This window comes from Girardinichthys multiradiatus, chromosome 3 (genome assembly GCF_021462225.1).
Source record: "Girardinichthys multiradiatus isolate DD_20200921_A chromosome 3, DD_fGirMul_XY1, whole genome shotgun sequence".
NCBI classification, from domain to species: Eukaryota; Metazoa; Chordata; class Actinopteri; order Cyprinodontiformes; family Goodeidae; genus Girardinichthys; species Girardinichthys multiradiatus.
In genome coordinates this window covers 39,658,599-39,680,453 of record NC_061796.1, presented here as the reverse complement: position 1 = coordinate 39,680,453, position 21,855 = coordinate 39,658,599, and the positions used below count along the sequence as shown (strand labels likewise).

The 21,855-nt window shown below is 39.3% G+C and overlaps 1 protein-coding gene across 3 annotated transcripts in view; it reads left to right on the top strand.

Moving 5' to 3' along the window:
* The first annotated feature begins 9,516 nt into the window (after window positions 1-9,516).
* The window catches only part of znf385d (zinc finger protein 385D), a 116,147-nt gene continuing 103,808 nt past the window's right edge, over window positions 9,517-21,855 (top strand). Inside the window, exon 1 of one of the 3 annotated variants that reach the window (XM_047361053.1) lies at window positions 9,517-9,781. In XM_047361053.1, coding sequence (XP_047217009.1) covers window positions 9,760-9,781 — 22 coding nt within the window. In that variant the 5' untranslated portion in view covers window positions 9,517-9,759. The remainder of the gene's footprint in view (window positions 9,782-21,855) is intronic. The other 2 variants (XM_047361051.1, XM_047361052.1) reach the window with 2 other exon arrangements.

Below are 21,855 nucleotides of genomic sequence, written 5' to 3'. Positions count from 1 at the left end.
TTATGTAAACATGACGCTCTGCTACCTCTGCCCCCTCCCTTCCCTGAGGACATCTGTGGACCTGCTCAGAACTTTGTGGCCGGTTGATGAACATTCCAACGTACCATCAAGGACAATGGCCTCTGTGACAGTGCTTCATGGACTTACTTGCACACACTCACTTGCACACACACACACATGCTCAAGATAAACATATGCACCCCTCACACCACCTTCACCGTTCCCAGCATGATGTTGTTTTGTAAACTTGTTGCTTCTTTGTGCTGAAGTTTTTTGCAATCTCAAACTGTACCCTGCTAAGGATAAAGTGTGAAATATGATTTTTTTCCCTCTACTTACCTAATGTGGCCTCTTTTCTCATCTAGTAAGGGCAGCGCCTGTGAGTGGGCAACAAAGCCTCGGTGACCCGTCCCCCCTTTGTCTTGTGTCATGATGTATGTTTGGATGGGTTGTACTGGAATTCTAATTTCCCCTCGGGGATCAATAAAGTATCTTTGAATTGAATTGAATAGAATTTTACATACGTGTCTGTTACTTTAAACATTACAAATAAACAACCTTCATTAGACTTCCGATATCTCCATTTTCTTTATGTTACTTCCCTTCCTTCACCCCTGGCCGAGCCAGGTCGTAACATAAGTGGTGGCTCGTCAGGGATTTTCCTTAAAGAGTTCCTGTGACAAACACAAGTAATTCATTTTTTTGTGACTTAGAAGTCTGAAGGTGCACCTGCAACTCTTTGTGCTATTCAGTCAAAACAATGGCTTAGTTCAATATTAACCAGTTCTTGGAAAGCCCTTCTCTTGAACTTTTGGAGTGTTGTCGAAAAGAGGATTTAGTTCAAATAGCAACTCATTTTTCAATTTTGTACTCAAGACAACTCCTTAAAAAGGATTTGCAGAAACTTGTTATAGAAAAGCTTGTGGAACTTGGACTTGTTGTGCTTTATGATACAGCTGATAGTGACTTTGTTTTGCCTCCTTGCACGGCACTGCGCTTGGCTGGCCTTTCTTCTGAGGAAACAAATAAGCCTCATGTCATTGCACCATTTCCAGAAGGAGTTCCTGAGGTAGGCGGTGGGAGTCAAACTCCTTACACACTTCCTCAGTTTGATCCTCTTTCTGATGCCAGTGATTCGGCTGGATCAAAAGCCGACACTCGGATTAAGGTCCGACTTGCTAGATTGCAATTGAGGCCCAAGAAAAGGCACAAAATAGACAAATCCAACTAGAGATTAAAAAGTTGGAAATTGAGGCTGAAAAAGCTGTGAGGCTCCGCCAACTAGAACTTTCCAGTCTAGAGTCACCGACTCTGCTGTTAAAGCAAGCACTTCAACAGGTTCTGTTGATTTTTCCTTTGTTTTGTCTAGAAATCAACCTTTTGATATTACAAGGTATGTTGCATTGGTCCCTGAATTTAGGGAAGCTGAAGTAGATTGCTACTTCCCTGCATTTGAAAGAATAGCACAAGCTTTGCACTGGCCACCTGATGCCTGGTCACTTCTACTGCAATGTAAAGTCTGTGGAAAAGCCCAAGAGGTTATTGCAACCCTTCCTCTTGAAGATTCTTTGAATTATGACAAAATTAAAGCTGCCATTTTGAAAGCCTATGAGCCTGTTCTTGAGGCTTATAGACAAAAATTTAGGTCTGGTAAAAAGAGCCCCACTCAGAGCTATGTGGAGTTCGCCAGAGAAAAGGGGATCTTGTTTGACCGATGGATGGAGTTCTTCATGTAAAGCAACACATTTCACCAACTTAAGAGAGTTAATCTTGTTAGAGGAATTTAAGAATTGTTTACCTGAACGTGTTGTGGTGCAATTGAATGATAAAAAAGTAGAAACTTTGTCAGAGGCAGCCATTTTGGGTGATGAGTATGTGCTTACCCACAAACCAGTTTTCCAGTTCCTACGAAAAGTCCTTCTATTAAGACATGAAGTTTCACTCCCAAACCTCCTTTGCAAAAGGAGGAGAGGGGGTGTTTCTATTGTCATAAGGTTGGACATCTCATTGCTGATTGTTTGACGCTGAAGAGGAAAACTGTGCAGTCTCAACCAAAAGGGGTAGGACTTGTAACCTTGTAACAGCTGAAGCTGGTTACACCTCTGAGGTTAACTGCACCCCTGATTCTTGTTTTAAGCCATTTCTAGTAAATGGGCTAGTTTCCTTACCAGGTAATCCTGCTGATCAACGACCAGTTTGTATGCTACATGACACACTTATTTTAGCTGACACGCTCCCATTTTCAAATTAGTCATCCTGTGGATACAGTACCTTCATACAGGTAATAGAAATGGGTTATGTGCCTAGGCCAGTACACTTAGTTTGTTTGCAATCTGACCTTATTTCACGTACTTTTCCCCTTGCTGTTTGCCCAGCTATACCACTGCAAGTTGTGACCCTATTGGTAGGAAATTACATTGCTGGCAGCAAAGTAACTCCTAAACTGGAAGTGTTTGATGATCCATCATCAAACACATTGTGTTTTAAAAGGATGAACCTTCTTCTCATGTTAAGGATGGTTCTAGTTGTGTACTGAGTCGTGCCCAGAAGAAAAAGGAAAAAGAAAAAGCCAATCATGAAAATGTTGACTTGTCTGACAGTTTGTTTACATGTGTTTGCAGATGATGTTCCACCTCAAACAGATACCACGGTCCATGTAGATTCCAATGTAGAAGCACAGGACAAATGACCAACTGCTGATCCTTCCCTGTCACTTACTTGTGCCTGCCTGTGCTTCCCAGAAGACTGATCCAACCTTACAAAAGTGTTTTTCGGGTGTGGTAAGTGCAGAAGAAGCTAAAGCAGAGTCTGTGTCATTCTTTCTCAGTGATGGAGTCCTGATGCGTAGATGGTGTCCTGTAGTTATCCCTGATTCTGATTGGAATGTAACTTACCAAATTGTAGTCCCTTCTGAGTATCGTGAGAAAATCTTGTCTCTAGCACGTGAAAACCAATGGTCGGGACATCTAGGGGTGGTCAAAACATATCAACGCATTCTTAAACATTTTTACTAGCCCGGATTAAAAACAGACGTGACAAAGTTCTGCCGAAGTTGTCATGTCTGTCAGATAGTAGGTAAACCCAACCAGTTGGTACCACATGCTCCCCTTCAACCAATACCAGCTGTAGGGGAACCTTTTGAACGGATAATCATGGACTGTGTTGGTCCGTTGCCCCGCACCAAGTCTGGAAACCAGTTCTTGCTTACCTTAATGTGTGCTTCCACTCGCTACCCTGAAGCCATCCCATTACGCAAAATTACTACTACCTCAATTATCAGGGCCATGACAAAATTCTTCTCAATTTTTGGACTTCCAAAAATAATCCAAACTGACCAAGGCACAAATTTTCAATGTAAACTTTTTAAACAAGTTCTTAAAGAGTTCTTAAAGAGATATTCAACAGGCTGTCTCCAGTGCTTATCAAGTCTCAAGGAGCGCTGGAACATTGGCATCAGACCTTAAAGTCTACGATGCGTAAATATTGCCTTGAGAGTCAGAAAGCCCGGGATGAAGGCATACCTTTCCTTTTGTTTGTGGCTCGAGATGCTCCTCAAGAATCCTTAGGATTTAGTCCTGCTGAGTTTGTGTTTGGACACTCACTCTGGAACCCATTAAAGGTTCTCAAAGAGAAACTTTTAGATTCTCATACCTCACCACATCAAAACATCTTGGATTACATTTACAACCTTCGAGCACGGCTAAAGTGTTTACATGCCATTGCTAAATAATTACTCTGTAATTCTCAGAAGTCCATGAAGCAACGTTAGGATCGCTCTGCTTTTGCACGCCACTTTCAAAAAGGTGACCAAGCTTTGGCTCTGCTGATGAAAATTCTAACTGAAAGACTCACCTCCGTCCCCCCGGCCGTCCTGTGACTCCACCGTGCATCTCTTCTCTGTCCAATCAGCATCAGATCCGCATGTGTCTTCAAACAATCATCATCCAAAGCTTCGCTTTTAACCCTTGGATTCCCCGCTCTTCAGCTGAGCTTCGACCCTCCTCCGCCCCACTTTTGCTACATAATTGCATGTGTTCATTCACTGTTTTGATGCCTTCACTGAGAACCTGCATACAATAAGAAAACCATTAAATGAGAAAGGCATTCTAAAACGTTTGACCGGTAGTGTATATATAAACATTGTTTTCACATGAGATACTACAATTCTTGTTGTTTTTATTGAAATGGAGCTCTTCTTAGCTGTCAGCTGCTAGAGGCTTAACTGTATATTCTTAAATATATATCCTGCGTTTCCTGTGGGAGGGTTGTCACTATGAGAGATGGATGGATGGATGGATGGATGTGTCCGCTTTATTGGCCAAGACTGTGGCACAAACAAGGAATTTGATTTTGGTTTTAAGCACTCACTGCATATTGACATTAAGTATAAAAAAATAAAACATTTTAGAGGAAATAAAATAAAGGATGAAAAGAACAGTGTGTACATATATGAGCTCACTAATGGGAAGAACAAAAGGTGCTAAACTGCTCTTGAGAACAAAGAGACTGGTAATAACTCTGAATCCCAAAATGCACCACCTGCACAGCTACCAGAAAGGAGGATTTTCACTGCTAGAATCCCAATGATGTCAAAGAGCTACAAATGTCTGGCACAGATCACTGTTCTTTCACTTTACCCACGGCCCCCACAGGTTGACATAGGATAGAAGATGCCATTGAAACTGCAACATACACTCTTTAATATTTGTATCTATGGTACTTAAAGATGCACGTGGGACTTAAAAGGGTTGCTAAATAACACTGCTGTCCGTCCATTCATTTGCCCTCTTGTGAGTCCATTAATGTTTTAACCCGCCATCTTGGTAGTCCCTCACTTCCAACACTTATTCTTTTTATTTTATTTAGGAGTTTAGTTGAATGTTACTAAGTTACTGTTAAGTGTTTATCGGAGCCTGTGGGAAGACACGGTCTGTGTGACAGTTGGTATTTAAACATTTTGTGACCAGGATATGTGGGGTCTGGAGAGATGTTAGCTGCCTTTTTCTTGACCCTAGACCTACACAGCTCATGGATTAAGGAAATATCAGCCCTGCTCTCTGCAGATCTAAGTGGGACACAGGGGTCGCGTTTACCGAATATTTTCCGTTTTTGACCGTTTTTTTTTAAATGGTAATGGGAAAGTCTGAAAGTCATGTCATTTTCACAGATTGTTATTTACAGCCCTGACCACTTGGTGACAAGTTAGCATATTAATTAACTCTTTTCTCTCACTGAAGCGTACTTGCCAGAACAGGGAACTCCTTGTTCAGAGAATCTTGCCAACTTCTGATCGCTTCAATTGGAGAAATGTTCCCTGAAAACTTCGACTGAAATGGCGCTTGTAATTCCACCAGTCTCTAGTGTTGCAGCAGAGTGCAGATTCAGCTTCCAGAACATCAGAACAGCCATGAAAAGCCGTCTGTCCGAGGCAAAAGTCTAAAACCTCATGATATGTAGCCTCTGCAGCAATCCCACTTGAGATATATGCACAAGCTGGTGCACAATTCAGGTCCACGCGGACCCGGAAGAAGACTGTGCGTTCAGGCCACAGTAGGTGATTTGTTCATATTTTAAGTGCAAACATTTAATTTCATTGTTTATATGTAATTACTGGGACCACAGTCTGCCAGTGTAATTTGTTACTGCTGAGAAAAAGTTACATGATTTCCTGATTCTCTGTTCAGCTTGTTTAGACTTAATATTAATTAAAATGAATGAAAATAAATGCTATTGAATGTTTAAATATTATCATTTAAAAAAAAATAACGTGACGGGTAAAAATAGATTATGACAGGATTTTCTTGACTCTGTCAGTCAAAATGACCGATAACGAAAAAGTCTAGCGCAACCTCTGGGACGGGATGTTAATTAATTTTTTGGGCCTTGAAGGCTGGAGTAACGTAGCATTCAGTCCTAGCTTAAAGATGGGCATTTGGTAATCATCAGTCCTTTTTATCTTTGTTCTGTTCATATAAACTCTGAGAGATTCAATTTAAACTTCTTAGCGACGGACAGCTTGACCAGTCCCACCAGCATTTCTCCAAAACCTCCACAGTCTGATGTGACATTGCTATTTTCATGTATCTCTCAGTTATATTGGCATTTTTCTGTCAGCATGAATCTGCCTACATGTTTATTGTATACATTTATTTCATTCATATCATGGCATCTGTATTTGTATCTGTGTGTGTTTGTATTTAACAGCCTGTTGTTGGTACCTCTGGAGCTTTTCTTCGCTTGTGTGTCTTGCAGATATGAGCTTGTGTAGTTGATGCACACAGTTTGTTTTGTGCCTAAATATGGTGTGAACCTTTGTGTGTTTGTGAAGACTGAAGATAAAAGAGAGAAGCTGTGTCTCATAGCTGCAGAAGAGTAGCTGCAGTCTGATATCAGCACCTGTTGAGTTTGATTACAACAAGCCAAAAAGTAAAAATTATGAAAATAAATGACTAAGTCATAAACAGATGGGAGTGAAATCCAACAACAAACGGCATTCTGTGACTGAGAGTGTGAGCGTTCAAGAGAAAATAAAAGTGTGAGTGTCATCAACTAACGGTGACAGAGGAGACAAAGGAAAATGGAGGCTGAGCAAGACAAAAGGGCTGATTAAATCAGGGAACTTACTGTGTTATTGTCACCTCAATCCTGTAATCAGATGTCTCTAACATCAAGCTAATAATCAATCTGGTATCTGTAATTAAATTCCAGTTTTCTCTTTGGACAACTGTGTCACTGTGACAACTAAACAGGAGTCTGAAAGGAAATCATTACACATAGCAGTAATTTACTCTATTAAAAATAGCTGAGCACCAATGCTGAGTAAGATTTGAGCAAACACAAAGTAAGGCAGCTGAAATGTCATTTACTTTTAAAACGCACACTTAGCAGGCATGCTGGGTGCTTTTGAAGTTCAGAGACTGTAATCTCACTGTGCTGTCAGCCCAAATTCTCCATCACAGACTCAACTACACAATCCATCAACATGATGCTGATTTAGGACCGAAGAAGTTGTCCTAACTGACTTTATACAATTTATTGCACCTTGATAAATCACACACCAAGCAAAGTAACTCGATGTGAAAATCATGGCACAATGCTGTTTCAAAATAAATCATATCATTCTATCTCCATTAAAGATTTTGCTTTGTTATTTTATCCCTTCGCCATTTTGGATGTTGCTGTTTGGGTCTTTTGTCCCAGGCGTATTAATAAATAAAAATGTTTTGTTTGGAATTTTGTTTTCTTCTTAAAATGTTCTATAACCTACTAGCAGCCTACTGTCAGCAAATGTGATTAGGGGACTTCAGTTTCTCAGGAGGTTCTTTAAAGTTAGGGATCAGAACCACACTCGGTAGAAAATAATGGGTTAGAACCACAAAACCTAGAAATATTGGAAGTATAAAACTTAAATCAAATTGTTGCACATATGAACATCATACTATCATATATGACAATTGATTTTAAAAGCACTTATAGACAATTAAAAAAGCCATTGTAGGCATGCATTTCTTAACAGGAAGATTTTAAGAAAGACATTCCTATCTGTTATTGCGGTTTTTTAAACTTCAGTCTTTTTGCCTTTGGAAAATGAACGTTTCTAAGTGAGCTAACTCTTAAATAAAAAAAAAAATGTTAGAGTCTCTAAGCTATACTATAAAAATACTGTTGCATAACCAGTTTGAGTGCAGTTCAAAGTACAGCAGCATATTTTTCATTTCGCTCCCTGTTGTCTTAGAAGCTTTATAAACAAGAATAATGGTGAAAGTGAGCCAACACAGTAAACCTGCAGCTGTGAACCCCCAAAAAGGCCAAAACATGCCAAAATACTCCACAGAGAAGAGGAATTGTTGGTTGTAAATACAGAATGAATCTTTTTTTCATCATGAATGTTTTTTTACATTGTTATTGTGCAAATATGGTATTAATTTAAAGCCAACAATTATATAAAAACCTTTTTTAACAAGAACAAACACTTTAGGGTTTTTATTTTTGGTGTTGGAGGGAGGAATGATAATTGTAGAAGATTAATATTTACATTTTAATTTATAGGAGGTTTTCTGTGTTTCACACAGGATCAGAATTATACATACAGGCTAAAATACATAAATACACACTAATATTTGTTTTGATTTCTACAATTTTGAGCTCACTTCAGTGAAATTGACCTCTGTTTGCGATGTTTGTGTGGTTTTTTTAAATTTCATGTGTAGTACATGTTTTGCATATGTTTTATTAGTACCTTTTCCTTAGGACCTTAGCTCCCTCTTCTCCTTCAGCTGTTATCATTGCTTTAACCTTTCAGTAATCAGTTTTGGAGAGAGCACCATTTTTGCTTCTCTGCTGACACACCTGAATTTCAACTCCCTGTGGGACAATAATAGATCTTTCTGTTCTATTCTAACGCACAATATGCAGCGGTACAACAAACCTGGTCTGCTGGCCATAGAGAAATGCTGTATGAAAACCCTATAAATAAACAGTGCATAATTCAATTCAGAATGTAATTATAAGTGAGATTTGATTATGTTTGTGACGATTTTTCATCATAATTCATTAACTTCCCAACTGCAGCAAAAAAATTAACTTGTAAACCTGGGTTTAAGGGATACAAATTATACCCTAACGGGAATAGAAAAGCACAGAGTGACAAAGCACTGGTACAAAATGTGGTCACGAATTGGTGACAGAGCCTCATCATGCTATGTGGTGTTTTTCCTGCTAGATGAGCTGGTGCAAAGCACCATGTGGATGGAATATAATCAACTCTACCATTCTGCCAAGAAGAGTGGTAAAATATCCAGTCAGAATGATGCAAAAACTTGTTAATGAATACAATAAACATGTGGCTGAGTTACAATTTACCTCAGCTAATATTAGCTGGAGTGTATGTATATATTTGAGCCTGTATGTATAATTTTGATCTGATAACATTCAAAATTGGGATTCTAAATCTTCCTTTTAAAAATCATTTAAGTTGTTTCTCAATCATTTCACCCTGAAAAAGTAACCTTTTAATTCATCATTAAAAGTCTCAAATTTATTTGATATTCATGCCAATTAAAGTTAATGTAACGTTTTACTGGAACCTTGATAGACAGATGTCCTGCTATTGCCCAGGTATCCTGCATTTCTGTCAAGCACCTGCAGTTTTTAAACATGTAAACATGGTGACAGAAAGAAAGTTATACAGATAAAAAAGCAAGTAGAGATAGGAAAACAAAGGGGGAAAACTTTAAACATGTTTGTGGAGGCACACAGAGATTACAAAAGCTAGAGATGGGAGCACAGAACAAGGGAAAAGATCAAGTAAGGAGTGAGAGCAGAAAAAAACAAGAGAACTGGTTTGGGTGACACATAAAACAAGGATGAGGCAAGTGGAGAGAGAGAGACTGTTACTTGAAAATGCAGACAGACACCCTGGAGAGCGAAAATAAAAAAGCTAAGGGAATCGGGGAGAGAGAGAGAGAGAGAGAGAGAGAGGAGGAGGAGAAAGAGCAAAAGAACAGGGGAGGGAAGGAACGAGGCAAAGGAAGTACCAGAGTGAGGGGAGACAGAGAAGCAGCAAACAGCACGGTGTGCAGAGTGCAAAATTCATGCTGGTCACTGACGCTGCTGCTCCTGGACCGAACTCACACACATGCACGGACACACACACCTGTGAGGAGTGCATGAAGCATGCACATCCTGCTGCCCATGGACACACACACACTGGCAGGGCACCAGAGAGGAAATACAGCGAACCCCCGAGCCTGAGGAGATATGGAGAGCAGCATGTTCTTTGGTGAGTCTGTTTGTGTGTTTTAAACCAAACTCCTTCCTTTTGGTGCCTGCACTTATTCTGGATACCAGCAGCTGGAGCAGTTGAAACAGTGGTTTCCATTATTGGAAATAAGCATTAAGTTGCTCACTAAGGCAACCTCTTGTGTGAGCTGAATCTGTTTCATACATCCTACACTATCAGGGCACATTTCACCTTCTCTTACATGTAAACGTGATCCAGCTGAGCTGCTATACTTGTTCTGGAACCTGCCTGAAGATGGATCTGAGCAGATGTTGCTGAGAAGATCAAGTTGCCATTTTAGTGCTTTCAAAATGCTGAATTAACCTGTTCCTTGGTTAAATCGTTTCTAAACAACTGCTGACATTATATTTTCTGTGAATTTGTGGGTAAAAACAAATATCTTCCTTCAACAAAACTGTAGGCGTCATCCTGTTTTTTTTTCTAAGCTTGGATACGCCACTTCTAGCTACAACCCTATAACTGAGAGAAATTACAATTTCCACTTTGAAGCATTTATCATCCACACTCACTGGCCACTTTATCAGGTACACCTGTTCAACTTCTTGTTAACACAAATTGCGAATCAACAATTACACGGCAGCACCTCAGTTCATTTGGACATCTAGTTTTGGACATCTAGAGTGGGTGAAGATGAATCGCCACAGTTCAAACCAAGCATCAGAATGGTCAAAAAAGTGAATATAAGTGACCTTGAATGTGGCATAATTTCAGGATTCATTGGACTTTGAGTTTGCATTTTGTGTTTTTCTGTAAGGTCTGTACTTTGAGTGGATTTCCTTGTTTTATTATATTTCGATCTATTACTCTAGTTTTTCCCTGGTCCCCTCACTTGTGTATTCATTCCAAAACAGTTAGTCATTTTTCCTTAGCTGATCCAGCCATGCTCATCTCACAGCTGCAGAGCCTTCAGTTTATGACACTCACCTGTCCCTTACTCCAGTAAACATCACAGCAGTATTTAAGCTCTTCCTTTAACCATTTATTGCAGAATTGTCATTTTTTCCCCCATGGCTCCTGGTTCCGCTTAAGGTTTACTCTGTGTTTCAGCTTGTAAAAAGTAATTTCTTTCCCACAATAACAATCACTTTAAAATGATCTTGCCTACCTCCCGCGTGTCCTTGGGTCCTCAACAATTACAAAATTTAATGCAAGGTTGTCGGTGCCAGATGAGCTTGCCTGAGACTTTCTGAAACTGCTGATCTGCTGGGATTTTCCTACAACCATCGCTCAGGATTGCAGAGAATGGTCAGAAAAGATAAAGCTAAAATGAGACAGCAGCTGTATGGATGAAAATTCCTTGGTGATGTTGATAGTCATATGAGAATTGACAGATTGGTTCCAGATGATAGAAAGTCAGCCATAATGCAAATAGCCACTCATTACATGCAAGGTTTTGTGGAAAGTATCTCTGAAAGCACAACTTGTCAAGCAGGTGAGCTATAGCAGCAGAAGACCAAAATGGATACCGGTCCTTTTAGCTAAGAACAAAAAACTGACACAATTGGATCATAAATGGTGGGAAAAATGTTGCCAGATCTGAAGAGTCGTAATTCAGATGGTAGCTTTAGAAGTTGGTATAACCAGCATGAAAGCACTGATCCATCCTATATGATCATTTCGGTGGCAGTGGTACAATGGAATGGTGATATTTTCTAGATTTGGTGTCTTTGCCTCCACAGTCACCAGATCTGAGTCCAATAGAGCAGTTTTGGGATGTGGTGAAATGGGAGATTTGGTTAATAAGTATACAAAAAACAAATCTGCTGCAATTGCGTGATGCTATCATGTCAATAAGGACCAAAATCTCTAAGGAATGTTTCTGACACATTGTTGAATCTATGCCAGAGACAATTAAGGCAGTTCTGAAGGCAAAAGGAGGTCCAACCCAGTACTACTAGGGAGTTAATATTCATGATATGTTATTAATACCGTGCATCTCCTTTCCTTTGAGAGTTAACCAACTGGTGTGGCTCAGGAACCCAGGACGGGAATTACCGGCAGTGGAAGCCTCTTGAAACTCCTTGTTGAGAAAGGCCTCTTCCATTAGTTGTTACAGAGGACACTACAGGAGGCTTTGGAAGACTTAATGCAGCTTCCAGTCAAGTACTCTTCTCTCGGCTGGCTCACAGGATTCGGAGTTCTAAGGGAGGGGGAGTGATTTGTTAAATGAAAGCCTTTTTTTCCACAGGGATTAAAGTGAAAACTTATAGACCGTGGTTTGGAAGAGGGAGGAGGATTTTCTCTTGTTATGCTATACACAGTGGATGAACAGGATTGGGTGTGATGGAAAAGAGGGGCTAGAAGCTTATGAATAAGCCGTCAGGTGCTGGGACAACTTCGGCTCTTTGAGATCGACTGCCAACACTGCTCAGGTGTGAAACTGCTGGAAGTGTAGAAAAGGAAAGTAACGGTGGTGCGGTTCTGTTTGGGTGCTTCTAATCCTCTAAGATAAAAGGGAAAGTGGAAAACCTCCCTGGCTTTCAACACAAAGAACAGTTCAGATGGGTTTCTGTAACTGGAGATGCCCGGTTTATTTGCGTTTCAGTCCCATTTTATCTTTACTACTCAGTGTAAAACACAACAAAACGATGGTAAAGGTCACTGCCTGGATGTGTGCATCGTTTTAGCATTTATGAATGTACTCCTGAGTCTGCTGCTGGGGGAAAATGGATGCTATCTCCTAAAAGATTAATAACACTGTTTGTTCAAAAGCTCTGCATTGCTCCTGTTTAAAAGTTTTCTGTTGGTGGGATTTATATCTGACCCCTGAACCTTTGAAACAGGAGCCCCAAAATTGAAAGAAAATAGAAAACAGATCAGAGAGAAACATTTTCTTTTCACACAACAAGAGACAGCCATAAATAAACGGTGAGAGCGCACACTAACCCTCAAAAGCCTGATACAAGGAATAGGAGTCAGCTAATTATATTTAAAATAATTGCAACTGTGGTTTTACATGCTTGAAACATTTTAAAACACTACCCAACACTTGCCATGGAGTTTTCCAAATCTTTCAGATTGCGAGGATGTCTCATGTCAGTTTTCCTCAGATAACTCCACTATTGTTTCCTGTCTGATTTAGCTCTAAGCTCAATATTTTGGTTTTCTTATGATGAAGCCATTCATTTGTTGGTTTAAATTTATGGAATCATACTGATGCTAAAAAATAAAATCACCCTTAATCTTCAGCTTTCTAAAGTAAACCTGAAGGCTTCATAATTTCATTCACATTGACAAAAAGTCTAGCTCCATCTTAATAAAAGTAATCCCAGAGCATGATGCTGCCACCTCCATGTTTCAGTGTGAGTGGTGTTTTAACTGTGCACAGTGTTGTTTTTGTGCCAAACCTGCCTTTTAGAATGTGGCCAAAAGATCAAGTTTGGTTGCCATATCAAATTCTTACATAAGCTTTTCAGAGATTTTAGAGTCGGGCCTGGTCTTTTCGTTTCGGAGAAAGGTTTTCTGTCTTGCAAGTGTACTCCTTATTCCAGACTTTTGGTATACCAATTTTTACATTGCAGAAATTTTGAATTTTAACAGAGGTGTATACACTTTTGAGAACAACTTTATTCAGCATGCTTTAAGAAAACGCATGGCATATTCAAACATGCATTTAACACGGCCCATTCGGTACATTAGATTTTTGAAAAAGGTGCTAACTGACTGATTAATCATATAGTGGTACCTGAAAAACGTGTGTCAAAACTGATGCGTCCGAGTTTGTAGAGTTAACACATGTTAAACAGTTACTGGAGTTCGGTTGGCTTGATCGAGGCGCAGCCCCAGAGGAAATCAGTCCAACGCTTTATTTTACTGTCGTCAGGAACCACATCAAGTGATTGTTGGAAGTGTCTGTGTTTATTAGTAAGCGTCATTCATGATGGCAGAGAGACCTACTGTGCGTTAACAAGGCAAGGATAGAGCCAAAAGAGTGAGAATTTTTAAAAAGCTGAATTTATCTTGTTGAGGTTAATTGGAAAATCTGTGAAAGTGTAGCTCTCAGAATGTTTTAAATCCACCCTTTGTTCATTTTAATAGGGGCAAAATGATTTTATCCCCCCTGCTTGAAGGGAAGCACTGATCTCACAGCATGTTAAGGGTCAATGAATACAATCAGCAAGCTGCATAAAAACACAAAAAGCATTAATCACATGAGAAACGTGGTTGGCATGTGAATAAGCTTCGGTGAAATTCAGATTTATCTAATAATTGGATTTGTATTTGCTGAAGGAAATGAACGTGCTGCACGAAAGCATTCTTTTTATTATGAGTTGCTTTGCCTGTGTGGACTCTCAGCCTCTCCAGACAGATCTTATCTGAGGAACCGCCAGGTTCAGGACAACGAGAGGAGGTGGAAGGGAGGGAGCGAGTGCAGATGATTAATTATTAATGCCAGTCAGCGTCCTCCAGACATCATTTTTACTTTCCTGCTCTCTTGAAGCACCGCTGCAGGAGGTAAAATGGTGCAGCCCAGATGCATGGATCCTTTAGGAAGGGCATCACAGAGGACAACTCAAGTTGGAAGCACAGTTTGATAAAGTGGCCCAAACAACATTCAAAATACTGAATGTGATGCATCATTAAACACAATCTCAAAAAGAATGAATAACCAAAGGCCAGTGGAGAAACACCTTTACTCATGTTTAATCACATTCAAAGTGTCAGACCTCATCTGATATCTGCAGTAGAACATTTTAGGCTACACAGATGTCTCCAAGAGCCTCAGGTTAAAAAAAGACCATCCACTAGTTTGTGTTAAATTTGATTAATTTAAATTACATTTAGTAATTTGAAGCCCTGAACCCTAATATCAGCTGATATGAAGAAGTGAAAGAGTCATGATACGGAGCGTCTGTATGTCCAGCAGACACCCAGCATCACAGCATTTGAGCTGTGTCGCAGAAACTAGTCAAATACACTAGTCACTGCCCTCAGAGGTTAATTTTAATTTCAGCAACTCCTGGGGGGGATATATGGTTCTTTAGCCCTTATATCTACATAATAACTGTTAGCTGTTGTGGACATAGCTTATTGTGGAATTATCAGATTTGTTTTTGCAGAACGTTGCTGCCTGTTGAGGATGGATATAATGCCTTGGAGGCCTCCAGGAGTTGTTTGCTTTTATACCAAAATGGTGTGCTAAAAGGTATTAAAATGTATGTGACACCGGTACCAATAATTACTCTCGTTGTTTATTCAGACTGTTAATTAGTGCAGCTTTATGATGGCTTTTACTTTATTAACTGATTAGAATTTCTATTTGCAGAGCTATGGGCAGGTTGTAAACCACTTCCCATTCCTTTCTGGTGTCCAAGGAGTCAGACTTTCTTGTAAGCATTTAAATTCACCTTAGTTAGTTGTTTCCAGGGCTTGTATTTCAGAGGTTTCTTTGGACTTTAGCAGCTTTTTATTCAAAATGACATAATAATTCATCTAAAAGTAAAAATCTGCCTAGAAAGTAAAAAGACATTTATAGATCCCCAAAGGTGATGTGAAAAGTTGGTAGGGTTAATATGGTTCCAGTCGGAGCTCTGGGAATCCCAAATCCATAGCTGTTGTTGTAACTACTAAGATTCGGGCTTAAAAATGGGGGTGAAGGAACATTTTTACTGGTGATCCAAAATCAGTGGGAGAGCCTCTATTTTCATATTACAGCTGCCCTGACCTTTAATCATTTGAACTCCTAACAGTTCTTATCAGTTCCTCAGTTTGTGGCTTCAACAAGCAAACTCAATCTAAAAATGGTCGGGTATCAGGTGTAAAATTAGTAAAAAAAGATGTGAAAGTCCAAAAGTAAAAACACATTCAGAAAGTCAAGCTGACCAGATTAAAATACAGCAAGAAAGCCTGATTGCTTGGAAGAAAATGTTGGAAGACTCCAGTCCTTTTCATTATGTGAAATATTTGTATTATGCATTCTTATCTTCCCAGAGGTTTTATTTTTAGTTTTATTTTTGAGAAAATAAGGAGTGCAGTTTTTTTTAGTAGAAAATCAGTGTTTCAAATTTGCATGGACAAACATTTAAAAACCTCAGCCACATAAATGTCACATTTATTGGTTGTATATATGGCGCCAGTACCTGCATGAGACGCTGACAGCTAGAGCGCTCTATTCAGTGACAAGACAGCTCTCACTGTGCAATTAAGCTGTAGAGAGATTGTTTTGAGGGTTACACACTGACTTATACCTAGAGACCTCTTCTTCAATTGACCTTGAGTGTTCTATTTGTTTTGCTTTGCCGTCCTTCAATTACTTTGGTTTTAATCACATTGGAATAAGTGCTCCTGACAGGGAAATAAGCCGCATAACAAAGCTGAAGACAGAACACCTGAACTGCTCAAGCACACTTCTGAGTGCTATTTTAATGACTGTGACCTGCAGACCTTTTAGAAAAAACTGACTCTCTATACAGTCCCTCAATGTAAAGTAGATGACAGCTTCTGCTGTGAAGCCAACTTTAAACCAACATGATTCAAGTCAGCAAACCCCGGTTATTAAAATGTATGTCACAGCTCTTGACTGAGTGACAGTCTGTTTATCCATCTGTATTTTTTCTGCCTGAGAGTTGGATTCTAGGTTCAGTTTAAAGCCAGTGACTCGTCTTCCTGTTCTCGCTTATTGTTTTGCCCCTCTTTTTAGTGGTGACAGATGTTTAGGTTTAGGAGACCTGCAGGAATGGGCTCACATGTTTGATTATGTTGGCTGGATTCTGATTATTGTGCTACTTGTCCTATCAGGGGACAAAGAATACAAACACAATACAGACACAAATTTCTTGTTACATGTTAAAAAACTGAACCGAATGGGCAATGCAACGGTCCAAATGCATGTATAGGGCACATGTGCACCAGTACATCATTTACACAACTGGTACTCCAATATTTCTGCAATGACCCAAGGGTGATGCTACTGAATCTTGTGTCACACTTCTCAAATGCTCTGTCTGATGACGATTCTCTGAACTGACATGCAATGCTTAAATAAAAAGAGAAACTGACAGCAGGACCTACTGTGTAATTAATTTGGCCAATTATTGCCAGAACATGCAGGGGGATTTGTACAGCTCTGAAATGTCTTTACCACGTGATCCGCTGATCCTTAAATATAGAGAGTAAAATATGAAATCCTGACATTAAAACTAACTTACCCTGTCCTGATGTAGCAGAACACTGAGTTCCACAGTCTTGTGTATCAAAAGTGACATGCCTTCTGCAGGACTTCATGTTCCACAAATCCAATCATTTCCTCACATGTAAAATGTGTTTTTCAATCCACTTACATGCATGACAAGAAAAGAAAATATTGCAGCAATTTTACATGCTCATTTGAATCCTGTTTTGGTCTAACAGGACAAATCTGAGGTTTATTTCAAGCTAACCATACATATTTCTGCACCACATTAGAATTTGACACAATCACTTTGCATTGGGAAATGTACCTTTAACGCTACACTGCTCTGACTTCTATAGTTAATGGTGCCTCAGATTTCTAGACACAGAAGGACCATAGCTCAGTCGGAAGCCATAATAAAACACTTCAGCTATAGAATGTATTGGTGTGACATTTAGGCTTGAAATGGGTTGCCTCTAGAACATTAATCATAGTGATTTTGTTGATCCTTAAGATTGGGGTTTATGATATGGAAGAAAATCAGCTTTTGTCTTATTTAATTCTTCTTTCTTTGTGGCACAGATATCAGTTCATTAGAGCCTGTTTCGCAAGGAAATAGCTTTAAAATGCACACTAACCGGCCACTTTATTAGGTACATCTTGCAAGAACTGATTTGAAACCCATTTTGTCTTCATGGCATAGATTCAACAAGGTGTCAGAAACATTCTTCAGAAATTTTGGTCCATATTGACACGAAAAACATGAAAACAGTTGCTACAGATTTGTTTGCTTTACATGTGTGATTCAGATCCACTTTCCTCTACATCTCAAAGGTGCTCTATTGTATTGTATCTAGTGACTGTGAAAGTCTTTGAAGAATTTAACTAAACTCTTCAAATTCTGACGTTTATGTACACTAAGATTATTATGACTGCATAAGCTTAGATGATGATGGTGGACCTCCACAAGTCTGGTTTTTTCTCGGGTTCAATTTCCGGATAGCTGAAGCTGCCACGTTATTCTGTTCAAACAGTTATATGTAAGTATAAACAGCATAGGAACATCCAGCTATTATACTGTCCAGGAAGAGATGGGTTCTGTGTCCCAAAGATTATTTTTAACTAACCACCAAAGCAAATGATTTTGTGAATATGTTGCCTAAAGCTGGCAAGAGAGCATCATTCCAGCATGGGTTGAACATTAATGGGATTAAATTATCTGTGTTATTAACTAGCTTGAACACAAGATCTGCTTACTGTATTTATATTTGGTACTACGGCCCGGGACACATCTGACCAGTAAACACACTGAACGTTCTCGTGTGTTTTGTAGTGACAAGTTTCGGTTCACTTGGAGTTTTCCCGCTGTAAAACTGCACCATTTGAAAAGGTTAAAAGTTGCCAAACCTATCAGCTGAAAGTAAACAAACTGTGCGTGAAACTCCGTTGTTACAAATTGACATAAGGACAACAAAGTCCGTGGTTTGGAGTGACCATCACAAAGCCCTGATTGAGGAACGCTATGGGAGCTGAAAAAGTATGTGCAATACAAACTTGACACAACCTGGCTCAGTTACATCAGTTCTGTCAGGAACAATGGACCAAAATTCCAGAAAACTATTGTGAGAAGCATGTGAAAGGAGACCCAAAAACAGTTTTAAAGATAATTCAACCAAACACAAAGGAAATGTATGTAAACGTCTGACTTTGAGTCCAAAAATTTGTCTTTATACAGTGTCTGCATCTGACAAAACAAAATACAGTATTTCATATTTGTATCAGCAAGTGGAGCATAATTATTAAAGCTAGCATAAAAATAATTTAATCTGGTGTTAAGGGATGAAGAGACTTGATCTTTGAAATTAAGAGGCAAAGGGATGTGCATAGATTGCTAACAGCATCAGCAGTTAGAAATAAAAAACACTGACATAAAAATCCCATCTACCTATACCATACCTCCACTAGTGAGTGTGTCAGAGGAAATATGAGACTTTATTTTGACTTGTGGTTCTCTGTTGAAACAAAGCAGCTTCATGTGATGTTGCAGGTTAAAGAAAACAAAATCTCTAAACCTCAGCCATGATGGCATGTCAGATCTCATCTGTCAGTCGGCAAAGCAAACATGACCCCTTCAAACAAATCCACATGTCAGATCACTGCAGATGAACTTCTAACATCACAGAGGTTGTGTTTGGATGGGTTTTTGGCTATGCGTGTCGCTCTGATAAATGGTTGATTTGGCTGTCAGCAAGGTGAGGCGAGCCTGAGGGGTGACGTCAGGCCGGCATGTCGTGGCGTGGTCGGATGATCCCTGCAGAAAAACATGCTTTGTTAAAGTTGATAGCAGGACGTTCCTCCATGTGAAGTACTGCATGTGCACTTTTTCCAACAGATGGCAGCGCTCTGGCGACTGGAGCGAGAAGCAGGAGATGGAGTGAGAGAAAGAAATCCCAGTTTGTGGTTTCTCCCAATTCTCTACTTGTTTTTATGACTTTTGCTTTTTATTTACCCCTAACCACTGCCTGGGGACTAAAACGTGGCAAACTTGTTTTTATTTTTCTCATGACACTGGTTTGATTCCAGTGCTTTGGAGCCTGCTGGCCCAGGGTTTTCCTGTTGTTAAGTGCACCGATAAAGAGGTTAAAAAATCGTCCCTCTGCTTCTCATTATAGCTTTGTCAAATAGCTTCTTTAATTCCTAATGTTTTGGAAGGCAGGGACAGTTTTTTTCTGCCATTTTCTTTTCAATCCTGACGTGTTGAAATCAGCCCTGTTCTGTTTCCAACTAGTGGTTAAGAAAGCACTCTGCTGGCGTGGCACTCTCACATGACAATAAAACTGGAGTATTTACTTTTGTTTTTCCTAGAAATGTGTGGCCCAGGCCTCTCTTACCGTTGAATCATCTCATAAGACTCTCTTTGGGGCCACTTCACTTTGGTTGTTAGGAGGGACAATTTCAGCGTCTTATTTCAGAGAAGAAACAAACACACTTTTGACCTGCTAACCCAACCTGTTCTTGATTAAAAGTCTAAATCACATGCACCTGAAATTATATTCAAATTAATTCTGTAAATTACCTAAAAACACGGTTTGGCTCCTTGCTTTTAAGTCTACGATACCAGTCAGGTCGCTTTCAAGAGCACAGTGAATTCCAGTGTGGTCCCATAATAGGACGCCACCTGTGCACTAAATCCAGTCATGAAAATTCCATGCTGCTAAATATTTCATATTCAGACAATATGGAAGCGATTGGAATAACAACTCATCCACAAATAGGTAGGCCATGTAAAATCACAGAGCCGGGTCAGCAGATGCTGAGGTGCAGAGCACCCATTGATCAACTTTCTGCAGAATCAACAGCTACAGATCTCCAAACCGTATGTGGCCTACAGATTAGACCAGGTTTTCTTGCCTGAGCAGCTGCATTCAAGCCTTACAACCTCCAAGTGCAATGTTAGATACAGTGGTGTAAAACACTGGACGCCAGAGCAGTGGAGACAATTTCTCTGGAGTGATATATGATCTTATTAGCAATCCAATTGACCAATCTGGGTCTGGCAGTTCCTAGGAGAACACAACTTGCCTGACTGTATTGTGTCTCTTAATACGTAAGAACGGACACTGAAACCCAAGCCTTCTTATCCAATATTAGTGTCTGACCACATATAAGAACTTTGGTCAGAATGGCAAAAACTGCCACTAAACACTCAACTAAAGCTTGTGGAAAGCCCAACCAGAAGAGATGAAGCTGCTGTACCTGCAAAATCAGGGCCAACCCTATGGATTAAAAGTTTATATGGGTGTGAAGGTAAATACTTTTGGCAATAGTTGTAGCCTAGACTACTGAAAGCTTAAAATTCAGAAAACAATTTATATTTATAAAACCCAAATAAAAATAATTTTTCAACATAGAAATGTCAGATTGCTAAAATGTATGTCGATCTGCTGCACTTTAAATGAACTCAGTACTTGGCCAGGGCTCCTTTTGCATGAATTACTGCATCAGTGCAACTTGACTTAGAGGTGATCAACCTGTTACTCTACTGATGATATTGTATTAATTCAGATGCATGAGTAACTAAACTATGAAAGGTTGGTTAGCTTTACAGGACTTCACTTTGTTTAGTCATTGACAGGAAACTGTCAAAAACAAGGAAAAATTAATTTAAAGAATTTCTTTAAATATATTTTTTGCAAATTGTAACAATCAGCAACTTTCGGCATCTCAATAAAATCTCAGGCAATGCTTAATCAAAATAACCGTGACATTCAATACAGGAGAAAGCTGTTAGAGGCCCGAACACTGTCCTGTTTCTGTATTTCCTGATTGAAATGTAACAGTGTTGTACAAGAGAATCTCTGTAGTAAAACTATAGTAGAGCCTATGCAACAGCATCATCCTTTTAATCTTTCTTCTTTTTACACATTTTTTTATGTAGGAAGTGGGTAGTGAATGATATTAGTGGATTATGACTAAAGAGGGCTTCTTCCTTTCTTCACCTTTTATCCTATTTTCAAATCAACGTTTGTTGAATTTTCCTGCTTCTTTGACTTAACGACAGTCTTATGTTTTAATTTTAGATAAAAACAATTATATAGTTAAAACTTTAAGCAACTTTGAATAACCCTCGCACATTTGTAACGCATGGTTCTGTGTTATGATTAAGGGGTTTAGGCACGGCCATCCAGTTCAATCATTGTTGATACCAGATATATGCATACACTGGATAAAGCGACACATTGCCTAATTTTTTAGTCATTAAGTTAGTCTAAACTTCCCTTTTTTTTAGGTCAGTTATGATAACAACAATTAAAGTTTAAATGTTGTCTTTAAAAAAACTGTAAGAAAGCCCAGATCTTGATCTCACAGCTCTATAAACCTCTGTTAAGTTAATTAATAATCTACTAAAAAATCAGCCAAGATATCAAGAAGAGAACTCTGA